The 12,932-nt window shown below is 35.9% G+C and overlaps 1 protein-coding gene across 1 annotated transcript in view; it reads left to right on the forward strand.

Moving 5' to 3' along the window:
• Positions 1-12,932, forward strand: part of RALGAPA1 (Ral GTPase activating protein catalytic alpha subunit 1) — a 131,625-nt gene that overhangs the window by 85,870 nt on the left and 32,823 nt on the right. Inside the window, exons 35-38 of the mRNA XM_026849293.1 lie at positions 1,302-1,373; positions 2,269-2,392; positions 3,973-4,128; positions 12,715-12,873. Coding sequence (XP_026705094.1) covers positions 1,302-1,373; positions 2,269-2,392; positions 3,973-4,128; positions 12,715-12,873 — 511 coding nt within the window. The remainder of the gene's footprint in view (positions 1-1,301; positions 1,374-2,268; positions 2,393-3,972; positions 4,129-12,714; positions 12,874-12,932) is intronic.

A 12,932-nucleotide genomic window follows, 5' to 3' on the forward strand; every position in this document is an offset into this window, starting at 1 on the left:
CATTTAGAGAGACAGAAAGGAGGAACCTGTTGCTTTTATTGCTATTTATATTCTTTCCTTAGAACAGTGTTGGAAGGTGAATTAAAGGAGTGATATCTTTTCTATCCTTTCACCAACTGTACTAAGGGGTACTACCATGGGTAAAGAAGGCATCTTTTTTGCTTTCTTTGCTTGCCATATATGTTCCTGCAAAAATCATTACCTTTCTATGCCAGAATGAGTCTCTGAAAGTGTCATATTTTCAGCTATTGTATTGCTGGACAGTGTCCTGCTGCTTTACCTGCTAAGAGCATGCTTGCATTGCATGTGTTAGCTAACGAGAAAGATGTGTCCCCTACTATTTATTTCAACATTGGCAGTGTTTGGGTATTGTTTAGAACAACAGGAGATAAGCCATGTTTGGTTACAAAAGTAATGTCTCTGTTTACATTATCGGTTTTGTATGGGTGTAGTTAGGTGTATGCATATACATGTAGGTACATACAAATATTAGCATCCTAGAATTTAACGGTCTTTCTGAAATCTTTTGCCATAAGCTGTCAAGTTCCATATTAAAGGCATTAAAATATTTTCTTACTATGAAGGGAAATGGGTATTCTGTAAAGCAAAAATAATCTAATGTCACTGAATCAGACAAAATTTTGGTGTTGTAACCCTTCTTATTTGGGTCTTTAATTCCTCAAGGCAGTCTGGTTTTGAAAAGTACTGCTCTTAAACTCATTCCACTGTGTTTTGTGGGAAGTATCTTCAGAACAGTTTAAAGGAAAAGTGCCTTTCTTGCTCTAACATTTGTTTTGGTTTTTCTTTAAATTGTTACAGCTGGCTGGGTGACTAGTGAGCTGTGTTTGGCTCTCTTCTGCAATTCAGAATAGCAAAAGCTCTGTGTTTAATGCACTAACTCCTTAGGACAGTAGATTATGGGAGTGTCTTTTGTCACTAAGCATATATATTATGGCCAAGTAAAGTGTGAAGCTTATATATGTGTCAAAGGGAGTTCTGTCTGTTCTTCTGTAGAGAAGAGATTGATCACAGCTGGATCCAGTAGGTTAACAGAAGAAAGTGGAAAGAAGCAAAGGCTGTACTCAGGGCTATAATGGATATAGAAGATTTCCTGGAGTTAAAAAATTGCTTGTATATTTTTTTTTTAAATATCTTAATATTTTAGATAAGAACTATTGAAAAGGCAGAAGCATTTGTTGACTGTTCTTAAATGGACCAGGAGATGTTCTTGTACCCTTCTTGTACTGTTCTGTATCCATCAGTGAACAGGTGATAAAAGAGTTACAAATTTCTCTATTTAGAAGGAGCTTTCACCTCCTGAAGAAAAATGAGAAGCTACTTCGAGAACTCAGAAATTTGGACTCTAGACAATGGTAAATTCTTTTAATGGCCACCTACTTATTTAAGTGTACTTGTACTTAAATGGCTCTGATTGCTTAGATGTGAGAGTTGAACTAATTTTTAAAATAGTTTGTAAATTCATATCTTTTGCACTATATTGTAGTTATTGGTGTTATATTGAAGATACATTGGTGTTTTTTGTAGAGTGAAACTACAAGTAGAACATCATGAGATAGAACAAACTTCAAAATAACTTAAAATTATGAACATTTGTATGCATTACATGGAATAGTTTTAAAACTTTGATATATCAAATCTTCGCATTTTAAGCTTTGGCTAATTGTCCAGTGATGCTAGTATTTGAAGACATGGAATTCTAGTTGGAGTTGTAGCACAGAATTAAAAACTTTGATTTGTTTTGTAGAAGTTGAAATAAAACCCAGTGGAGGTTCTAGAAGTGTAAGAAACCACCTTCAGTTGCTCCAGTGTCTAACAGCAAGGTGTGAACAGAAGATATTACTATTGTACTTAAAGATTCTTCATTCAGTTGCATAAGCTGTATTTGCCACAGCATTCACAAGGCACTGTTGTTAATGGGCAGTGCAGTGTCGATAAATGTGTTACTGGTTTTGCTCATTTCAGAAGCCCAGCAATTGGTACTGCCAGCACTATCCTACATCTTAGAAGTGATGGAATGGGTAAATGCTGTTCACGTATAGCAAAACTTTAGGCTCTAGAGAAGATCAGACTAGAAAAGACAGAACATGAATATGGAAATATAGAAGGTATTCAAAAAGAAGCCATATAGTTGTACTTCCACTATCCTTTTTGGTGTTTTAAAAGCCATGCTCTGTGTGTACTGTTTGCATATTTTGGTTTCATATGAGTAAAGGCACTGTCATGCAATGACCATTTTCTGTTTTACAGCCGAGAGACACACAAGATTGCAGTGTTTTATGTTGCTGAGGGACAAGAAGATAAACACTCCATTCTTACAAATACTGGGGGAAGTCAAGCCTATGAGGATTTTGTAGCTGGTCTTGGCTGGGAGGTATTTATTAAAATGTTTTTTCCTAAGTGTGTTTACAGAGAAAATTACAGATTGCTTTAGATATGGCTCTGTAGCATTACAAGTAGTGAAATACACTGGTTGGCAAGTAGGATGTAAAGAATTCTGGTTTTAATTTCATTAGCAATATTAGCTATTTGATTTTAAGCTCTTTCAATTTAAGAAGGTTTGTGCAGGCAGAGATGGTTCTTTAATGTGCAGTCCTGTGCTTTGCTTTCATGGACTGATTAGGAAGCATCTTGATTTCCATGTAGGTCTGTAAAGTGTTAAGTCCATTGAAATTAGATGTGCTCAAAGTTGGGAATCCAAAAATAAAAATGTGCAGCTTCTCTCATGCTCTCTTCTTCCTGCCTTCCGCTGCAGGCATGTATGTCTTCACACACTCCTCCCCATGTCTCTTCCAGCAGTCAGAAACACTGATGAGCTCTATCACCTATATATACCTGCAGCTCTTTAGTCACTAGTTAGATACTGTTCTGAGGATTTCCTTGTTTGCATCCTTTCTTTCTGACCACACAGGATTAACTTCCATTGTAAAGTTCAACTCGTCACTGTCCCACGGAAGTACAGGAATCACTCCTGCTCCTGGCTGGCTGCAGAAGAAACTGCAGGTTTTCTGTTCTTGTGATTTGTGTTCATCAGGAGTGTCCATCTTATTTGTTCTTTTTCTTACTCCTTAGGTATATGAGAGCATTACTAGATTAGCACTGTGAATAATGACTCTGACTTTTCCACAGGAACAGAGGAAAACTGCTAGAAGTCTACTGACTGTCACAAACATCGATGTTTATTTCCCACATTCCTGATTCTTCAGGAGAAAAAAAAAAAATCATCACATTAGTGTCTTCAAATATCCTTCTTTAGTGGGTTAATTCTCTTAGCCTTGATCCTTTATTAACATAAAAGCAAATATATCCCATGGGGGCAGATGTTAAATGTATTCACATCTGAGATACAGCTTTCTTTAGGCACTGTTCTAAAAGTGAAATAGCACACTACGCATGCTTATTTATTTCAGTGCCAAACTATTTCCTATGGAACTAAGACTTAGAAATTTATTTACGAATTATCAGTTAGTTTCCTGTGATTTTTTTTTTTTTTTTTTCATATTCACAGAATAAAAATTTCTCATGAAAATATATGGAATGTATCAAGACAGTTTAAAATTGTCTGGCACTCACACAGGGTTTCTTCAGAGCTCAGGTCAAGGCCAATGTAGTATCACAGAGGTTTTTAAAAATTCAAAAAGCACGTGTGTCTTCAGTCAACTGATCAGGGAATAATGCAGTAAATATTCATTTACACAGCCTTTCCTTTTCTCTGACCTTGTATTCTCAGCAGCATCTGTGGTGACTGTGGAATATAGAATGCCACTGCACTGCAGTTGATTTCCATTCTAGCCAGCAAGTCTGAGCTCTTAGAAGAGCATAACTGTATTATTGTGAAAGGGCCTTCTACTTTTAAAAATTCAGTTGAAAGTGTATTTCAAAGTGTAAAGAATGTATTTATCACTTGATTTTTATTTTTTTTTTCTCCTAATGCTTCCTGGGCATTACTTCTAGGTAAATCTCACAAACCATTGTGGATTTATGGGAGGACTGCAAAAAAACAAAAGCACTGGACTGACCACTCCATATTTTGCTACCTCAACAGTAGAAGTAATGTTCCATGTGTCAACAAGAATGCCTTCTGATTCAGATGACTCTTTAACAAAAAAGGTAAGTGTTTCTGAATAACAGATTTTCTTTTGGTAATAACCCCGAAAAAAGAGTCAAAGAAAATTCAGTAACTTTTTCTAAAAAAAACCATAAAATATTATAACCCCTTTACCTGATGATAGTTGGTATTTTACTGGGGTAGGTTAAGCCATATAAATTATTCTCTACTAATTTCTAATTTTACCATGCTGGTGATTTTTGCCATCACTGCAACTGCTGGCAAGATCACATGTATAGTGGTGAAAAATGCAGGGAGGTAATGGCTTGTGTAGAAGAAAAAACATTACAACTGAATGATGTTTTAGTACTTTGAGATTTCAAACATCAATTAATAAATATACAGTGAGTACTTTATAAGATGAGTTTTTATTCACCTAAGAGTCACGTGCTGGCTATTAACATAATTTATCCTTTTAAAAATAAAGAATTCGACAATGTTTATTGTATATAAGGTGTTTTGCCTTGGAGCAGGCACAGATGCTCAACAGTGTTACAATCTCTCATAGCCACATTAAGGAAAAAATGGTTTGCTGTATTGGTATTTTTTCTTTAGAATTTAATAAATTCCACGTTAGTGATAGTAAGTTACAGTCTTGAACATGTGTCCTATTATAAATGAACAATTGGTTACCATTAGACTGTCCCCTGTCCTGTGCACATACATCTTCAGATGTGCTAATCCATTCAGTAGACACGTTAATGAGCGCTGGTTGAAGTGTAATATTGGAGGAACTGAAGCTGGTTGACCTCGGCATAGAGTTTAATACTTGTAATTAAATTAGACAGTAGACAGTTAGTAAAGAGAGAAATAGCCATGCCTCTGGCAAGCTTCAATTATTAATGACTTTTTTGTTCTTTGTGTTCAACTTGAAGAAAAAAATATTGTTATTAGTATAGACTGACTATGAGTTCTAACTTCTCACTGTCGCATCTTTGGTTGATTTGTTTGATGGGGGTTTTTTTAAATTTAAAAATGTTTTTCCTTGTATGCCTACAGTTCTGGTTCCTATCTCTTCTTTATTTCATGAAGTAGAGCCACAGTAATACTTAATCCTGTTAAGTGATTTATAATATTAACACTTGTTAAATGTTTATAAAAGTGGTTTAATAGCGAAAATAACTAATTTTAAAGTAAGATTGTTGCTATTGTTCTAGTGTAGAACAGTGTATATATAGATCTTTCTCTAAGTTGACTGGCTTCTGTGTTTCTTAAAAGAAACTTGGGTTTATAAAAGATCATAATTATGCTTACAATGTTTGTTTATAATCTTTTGGAATTAGAGCATTAAAAAGTGTTGACAAGGGGGAAGATGGGTCATAGTGAAAATTAGTTAATAATAAATAATTTGGAAATGCTGTGGACTTCAGCAGAACACACATGTCTGTTTCCAGGAGCACCTTGAATCTATATATAGCTGTTCCTGCCAGGCAAGGTTCAGTGCGGTCCAGGCCTCCTGTGATTTAGCTCGGGAAAATGGTGTCAGCTGCACTTTTTAGCAACTCCAGCTTGCCTCAGGCCTATTTCTCTCCTCCTTTACCCATAATTTCATTCATCAGTAATTCGGAATATTTAAGGTCTGCATGAATATGTAGAGTGTATCAAAACATTTTGGTTAGATTTGTAGCACAGCTACTGATGAACTGTTTAATCAACTTACTTTATATCTGTGTGACTTTCTTTCCTGTTCTTCCTTGGTGTGTGTTTTTTGTTCTTTCTAAGCAAGTTTCCCTATGAATGGAGGCTTGTGAGCCTGCCTCCTCTCTTCCCTGACATCTTTTGGCCCATTTCAATTGATTTTAATAGAAGCATGTTTCAAAGGTGTTAATTTCACATATGTTTAATGAAGATAGTCTAAGTAAAGGAGATAGAGTGAGGTCGTTCTCCTACTCAGCCGGTAAAGACCTCATTAAATACCAAGGAACCAGCACCAGAGAGAGGTGCTCTGAAAGTCATCCCAAACTTGAGAAAAACATCAACTGAAGTTTGTGTCTTGGGAGAAGCGAGGAAGTGATATGAGGAGACATGAGTAGGCAAACAGGCTTAATTCTTTTACTAGTTCTGCAACGACTCACACTGCTTAGACTGAACACATGACCAAAACGAATGTGTTTTATGAGGTGCCGTCCAGCTCACATACTACAGGGGACCTCAGAATCATTTGAGAGCTCTGTGTGTGCTAACAGTTGTAGTTGTTCTGAGTGCATGCACTGTTCATGACCTCCAGAGAAACCTGAGTTTTGAGCTTCTCAATAGGTCTTTCATGTGCTTTCTTTTTCAATTTCGTTCAATGGAAGAAAAACAAGCAAACTTGAAGCAGTTGTCTTAGAACTGCTGCTGGTTTTTATATTGTAAATGTGCCTAGAGGTGCATGATAGGTTCATCTTATAAATGGAAATTAAATTAAATTAAAACAAAACTTCTTCCTGCCAGTTGAGTCACTGCAAAATCAAGATTCTGCTGTTTCAGAGGCTAAGCCAATTTTAAACTTATTTTCCATCAGTCTTACAGAGTAGTAAATAAAACTTTTTAACTGTCTTGGATACCTCTGAAGCATTTGTTTCTGAAGACATGAACAAGAATTAGAAAAGACATGAATTCAGGGAGAACAGATGAAAATCTGCTGAATGTGTAAAGGAACTTAACATTGAAATGCATATATAGAATAGGTATTTAATTTGCAAATATTAAAATAAAGATTTAAGGCTGATAATGCAATCCATTTTGGTTTTCTTAAAGGTTAGAGTAACAAGTATTTATACTACCCTTACAAGAACAAACTTGCAAAGAAATTATCACAATTAAATGAAACTGTGAAGATTCTCAGTTCACAGAGTGAGAAAGCTCCTGTATGTACCTCTACAGTTTATCTCCTGTCTAGCTCCTCCTTCCTTAGCCTTATAAAGGAGTGAAGTCATTGTAGGTGAGAGTATTATACACAGGATATGTAAATAAAAGTAGTAATGTTGTTAATGATTAGAATACTAATTCATCTTGGGCTTTGGTGTGTGACATGATTCTAGGTTATGTGTGACATCTTCCTAACCACATAAAATGTTTATAGCTCCCAGTATTTATAGCTAGCTCTTTTATTATGGTATAACATGTTTTGGGAACTTGAAGGTTTATAGATGTAAATTACTAGCACAATACTTTTTTGGAGTTACAAATAAATACACATGTCGCTTTAGAAAAAATGACACTGCACACACCATAGTTGTGGAAACAAAGTTTTGTGAAAAATTCAACTAGAGGATACGTATGCTGTAGAGAGCATTGCTGCTTACATTTAATGGGCAAAAGTAGCTGCATTAAGCCATTACTTCAGATGTTTCTGTTCCTTCTGTCCTTTTTATAATGAACACTTCCCTTTTTGAAGAAGAAAAAAGTTGGGGCTAACTGTTATATCATAAAAAAATATAATAGCTTTTTTTCTCCCTCCTTTAGGTAAGTGGGTATTAGAAATTACAGTAATTTTGGCAAGAGTTCAAGGGTTAATGCAACAGATAAATAAAAGGAATTTTCTGTAAATTGAGCCCTGCATTATTTCACTTGTCTTGCCTTTCCAAAGCTAACTCATTTAATTTTAAAAAGTAAATACTTAAATTCTTCCTGACAGTGTGCTTTGCTTTTACTATCGTTTATTACTTCAATTATACTTGGTATCACTTAGAACAATCTGCCATTTGGAAATTTCAGTATAGCCTGCAGCTTAGTATTAAGTCTGGCTGCTATTGTAACATGTACAGCATATGACACTAATGTATCAAAATTAGATTTGATCATCCCTCCTGGTTATATTTATTTCACGTTTCTTTTGTATTCAGTTAACATAAATGTATTAGGAGAGCTGACACATGATGATGGCTATAGAGTAAGAATATTTTAAAGTATTTTGAGTTAAATTTGAAATTTCAGGTAACCTAACAGTCGGTCATTTTTATATATTTGTTTTAATGGAGTAAGAGTTTCAAAGCAAGCCTAAAAAAATCTGTTTGTGTCTGACATCTCCTCAGGGCCGTCTTCACGACAGCTCAAGTTTAAAATGGCTAAAACAGAGTTCTTAATCTCTTTCTCATTGCCACCTTTCAGGATCACCACGGATAACATGACCATTGTGCCTGTCACTTGTGCCCATAGCCTGAAATCATCTTTAATTTGGTCCACTTTCTGCATTCTTGCATTCAGTCTATGCTTAAGACTGTTCTTTTTTTCTATGTAACATTGCTTCTAACATAGCCTTTCCATACACACAGTTAAAATTTATTGACTATATCCTAAACTGGTTTGATTGCTGAACCTTCCTTTATCTGGTCTTGACACTTCCATTCTTGAAGAATGCTGCTAAAAAAGACATTATCCTAATCTTTAGCACCTTTTTACAGTTTCTTTGCATTTTTCCATCTCCATTTTGTGTCTTGTCTTATGCTTAGATAATAAACATTTCTAGAGCAGTTTGATCTGCATTTATGCAGTATAGAACCTATAGTTCCAGGTGTTTCAGCTATACTGTATTACTAGGTACTTGAAGTATGACATTATTTTAGAGATTTTTATTATTTATGTTATTGCTGTGCCTTATGTCTTTAATAAGAATTTGCACTTTGTTTTGCTTACTGTGATTTATGCACCTACAAAGTTGTTAAGTTTAGGAAGACGAGGTCAGGAAATGACTGTGAAGAAGTAGTGACTTAACTGGTGGTGAGTTTTGAGTTACACTTACACTGATTTTGGTCTTGGCACCTGTATGTTCTGTGTGCACCAAATTTGATTCTGTTAGATAACATTGGGACCACACCTTTTTCTTGGGAAACGATGTTGCTGTCCATCTTTTAGGTTTCAATGAGCAGAAGTGGTTGTAGCTCAGTATCTTTGTCCCACATTTGTCCAGGACACTGAATTCTGGGATGCTTCCAATTCAATACAAAGATATAAAGAATCTAGATTAAAGTTGAAAGAGGTCAGACTCTGGCTCTTCTGTGGTGTAATAATTACAGTGAATGATAGATTCTCCAAATATTTGCTGTGCTTGCAGGAGAGCTTTGTCGTGGAGCACTGCTCAATTTCAAGGTCCTTCAATAGGGTACTGAAAAATGAAGATGGAAAACTGAAATTCTTTCTAAAAAGTTTATGCAAAACCTAGCAGACCTTGGAAAGCTTTTCAAGACAATTTTAGGTATTGGATCTCTTCCATGAATCAGGTGGTTTTGATGAGTCAAATTAACACTATTCAAGCTTTCTTATAAGCTTTGCTTTCTGACCAGGGTGAGGACATCTGAAAGAAGCAATAAGGAGCACTATGTTAGTGCCAGAGCTGCCTCTGATCTACTCTTAAAAAAGGAACAGAATGACTATTCTGTTCATCAGAACTGAACATAAAGATGAAATCAGGAACACCCAATCTTGTTTACTTGTCTTTTATTTTTGTCAGTCTACCTCCTATAATGGAAACAAGGCATTGATCATAGTTTACATCTTGTTAAAAATCCCCATTCGCAGTTTATAGCATCGTCCCCCTACTTGGACCATCTGATTTTGACTCAATCCATTGTATCACAGAATCATCTAGGTTGGGAAAGACCTTGAAGATCATCCAGTCCAACCATTAACCTAACACCGATGATTCTCAACTACACCAGATCCCTAAGCACTATGTCAACCTGACTTTTAAACACCTCCAGGGATGGGGACTCCACCACTGCCCGGTGCAGACCATTCCAATTCTTAACAACCTGTTCTGTAAAGAAATACTTCCTAATATCCAGTCTAAACCTTCCCTGGTGCAATTTGAGGCCATTCCTTCTTGTCCTATCACTTGTTACTTCATTAAAGAGACTCATCTCCAGCTCTGCAGCTTCTTTCAGGTAGTTGTATGTCACAGAGATGCCATCCTACACTTTACTCAAACTGGATCTTTGCCAAACTGTTCTTGGTAGTAACTGTGAGGTAAAATACACCTGACAGGACTTGGAACTCCTTAGAATAATCTGATTCATTTTCCTTTTCCTCTGAAGAAGTTAGTGCTTTTAGCCTGCAATGTATCATCACACCTCTGTAGGTGTATAAAGCAAACTTAGAAGTTGGAGAGAAAAGTCACTGATGGCTTCAATATACTTGGCATCCAAAAATGTGTCCCTTTTCAGTAGTCAACCTCCTGAAATAACCACACAATACATTTTTATCACACCAAAATCTGTGTCAGTTTGATGTGAAAGCATGCATCAGTAGTGATGATCTGTCTGCATAGCTTTCACAGAAGTTCAAGAACTGATGTCCTGTCTCATTAACTGCAGGTATCAGTAACAGGTACACAGGGGCAACCTTTGATAAATGAAATTCAGAGGCAATGATGCCGTCCAGAAGCTGCACTATCTGAACTCTCTGTTTTGTATTTTAAAGCCATTTATTTGTCATGTGCACTGGCACCATCCCTTGTTTCTAACAGTGTATGAATTTGTCGTCTTTGAGTCCAAAGGTGATAAGTAAAGGAGGGCTAATTCTTGTAGTAAATAGTTCAGTATTGCTGAATTAGGAATGGTGCAGTGCAGTGATGGGTTCATCAGTCCTGTTTCTGCTTTTTGGCTCTCAGTTCAATGACTTCAGTCAGTGCATCAGATCACCATCCCTCAGTCTAGGATCATGTAGTTTTTCATGTTCCCCAAGAATTCATCTCTAAACTGATTTGCCTCTTGCTTTCTTTTTGATTAAAACCTCATCCTCCCTGAGCTTTTCTCTTACTTCTAAGTGTGGGCCCATCAGTCCCTCACACCCTTCTGTCATTGTCATATTTCGACATATAGTTTGACTGTCACTTGGTCAAGGAAGGTAGGAGAGGCCCTCAGAACAATTCCATGGTTAGTTTTCTTTTACATTAGTCATTGTTAAGTGTCATCTGGGGTTTCTGCAGCTGGTGTTTGCAAGTTGCATGTCAGTCATTCAGGGTTGCTGCCTGGTTTTGTTCTTATCTAGTCAAATAAAACTCAGCATAGTGAGTGTTATTATAACCATTTCTTTTGTTGGGCTGGGTTTATGGTTGACACAAGAGCATCCCTAAGTAAGTGTTGTTCAAAATAATTCAGCCATCCACAAAAGAGTCAAGAACAGCTCACTTCAAAGGAACTGCAGTCATTGTAGATTAGGTGTATGTATGATCTGGTCCAGGTAAAACTAATGACTTGATTGTCAATATGTGTAGGGTATTGATGCTATCTGTCCTTTACCCAGTCCAACACTGAAAAAAATCCTTTTCTTATAGCAATACAACCCTGTTTTTCAGTCTTATACAATTTAAAGCTAGCAGAGAAGAACAGAAGCAGCTTCTTTATTTCCTTTTTCTTTTAAAAAAAAAAAAGTCTGCTGCTGACAGCTAGTATAAGACTACAGATAAGATGAAGGTAGCATTCCAGGAGATTCTGTAATATAAACAAGTGAATACTTGCAGTGAAATTTCTCTGATGTCTGTGTTTATGTTTTGCTTTTATTTAAAGTGCAGTTATGTTCTGAAAATGAGTACAGAAAATTGCTGCCTTTTTATATAAGATAACTTGTGTAAGTGCTCAGGTTAGTATCTGCATGTTAGCTGTTAACAGCAGTTCAAAGTGTTGTCCTTTGAATAACATCAAGGCAATTGACAAATTCTACCTACCTAAAGCTGTGCAAACTGAAAACTCTGGGTAAAGACAATTGTCAGCTCTAATTGGTGATGCACAAGGAGGAAAATATGAGATTCCAGCTTGAATTTTCAGAAATGGCCCTTACTGGAAAGAAACTCACATTTAATAATCTGAATGTATTTGATCAGCATACTTAAAGTCTCTCTCTGTGATGTTAACACTTGTTTATCAGATGGTTAGATGTTTAAGATGTTTAGCGGAAGGAGCATTTTGGAGGTTCGGTGCAGATAATTCCAAAGTGTTCAAAATAGTCCTTAATCTGGTTATATGATTACAACTGAGGATATAGCATGGATTTTAAGGAACACATTTGGGCATTCTGAGCCAAATCAGGAGCCTTTTTTGGGGGGTGGGGTGCCATTTCTTAAAGGTATACAGGTTTCATGGGAAATAAGCATTTAGTTTAGTTAATCTAGGGGCTATGAAAAATGCAGTAGCTATTCTCCTTTAAAAGCTTTTTGTTTGTAGTAGCTACTTTGGAATTTGGCTAGAATGGTGAGAGTAAAGACTGCTCAGATACATAGCTTTTAAACAGATGCTTATTCATATACTTTTAAAATTCATATAGAATTTAGTAATTCACTGCCTATCAGTGATGGCAATCTTGAAAGCATTTTAGGTTGAATCACCCTGCATTCTTGAGATAACATCAACAAAATTTTAACTTTCAGTAGAAAACGGATATTGACATATCTGTTAATTTAAATAGACATTGGCACCAATCTGTAAAAATCTACAGCACAAACTAATACTGTCATTGAAATTGTAAGAGAAACTACAGTGTAATTTGGTTATTGTATTCATTTTTCTATATTTCTTTTTAATGGGTTTCTCCTTTTGAAATATGAGCATTTAGTATAGCTGATGAATATAGAATATATTTAAACTGATTGGGTTTTATCCCTGCTTTTCCAGCTAAGACACTTAGGAAATGATGAAGTACACATTGTCTGGTCAGAGCATACTCGAGATTATAGAAGAGGAATAATTCCAACAGAATTTGGTGATGTTCTTATAGTTATCTATCCCATGAAAAACCATATGTTCAGTATCCAGATCATGAAAAAGCCTGAGGTAAGGGTGGTTTGTGGGTTTTTTGTGCTTCCTTCATATGTTTTACATGAACTGCATTT

The sequence above is a fragment of the Athene cunicularia genome (genome assembly GCF_003259725.1).
Source record: "Athene cunicularia isolate RWA chromosome 5 unlocalized genomic scaffold, athCun1 chr5_part1, whole genome shotgun sequence".
Lineage (NCBI taxonomy): Eukaryota > Metazoa > Chordata > Aves > Strigiformes > Strigidae > Athene > Athene cunicularia.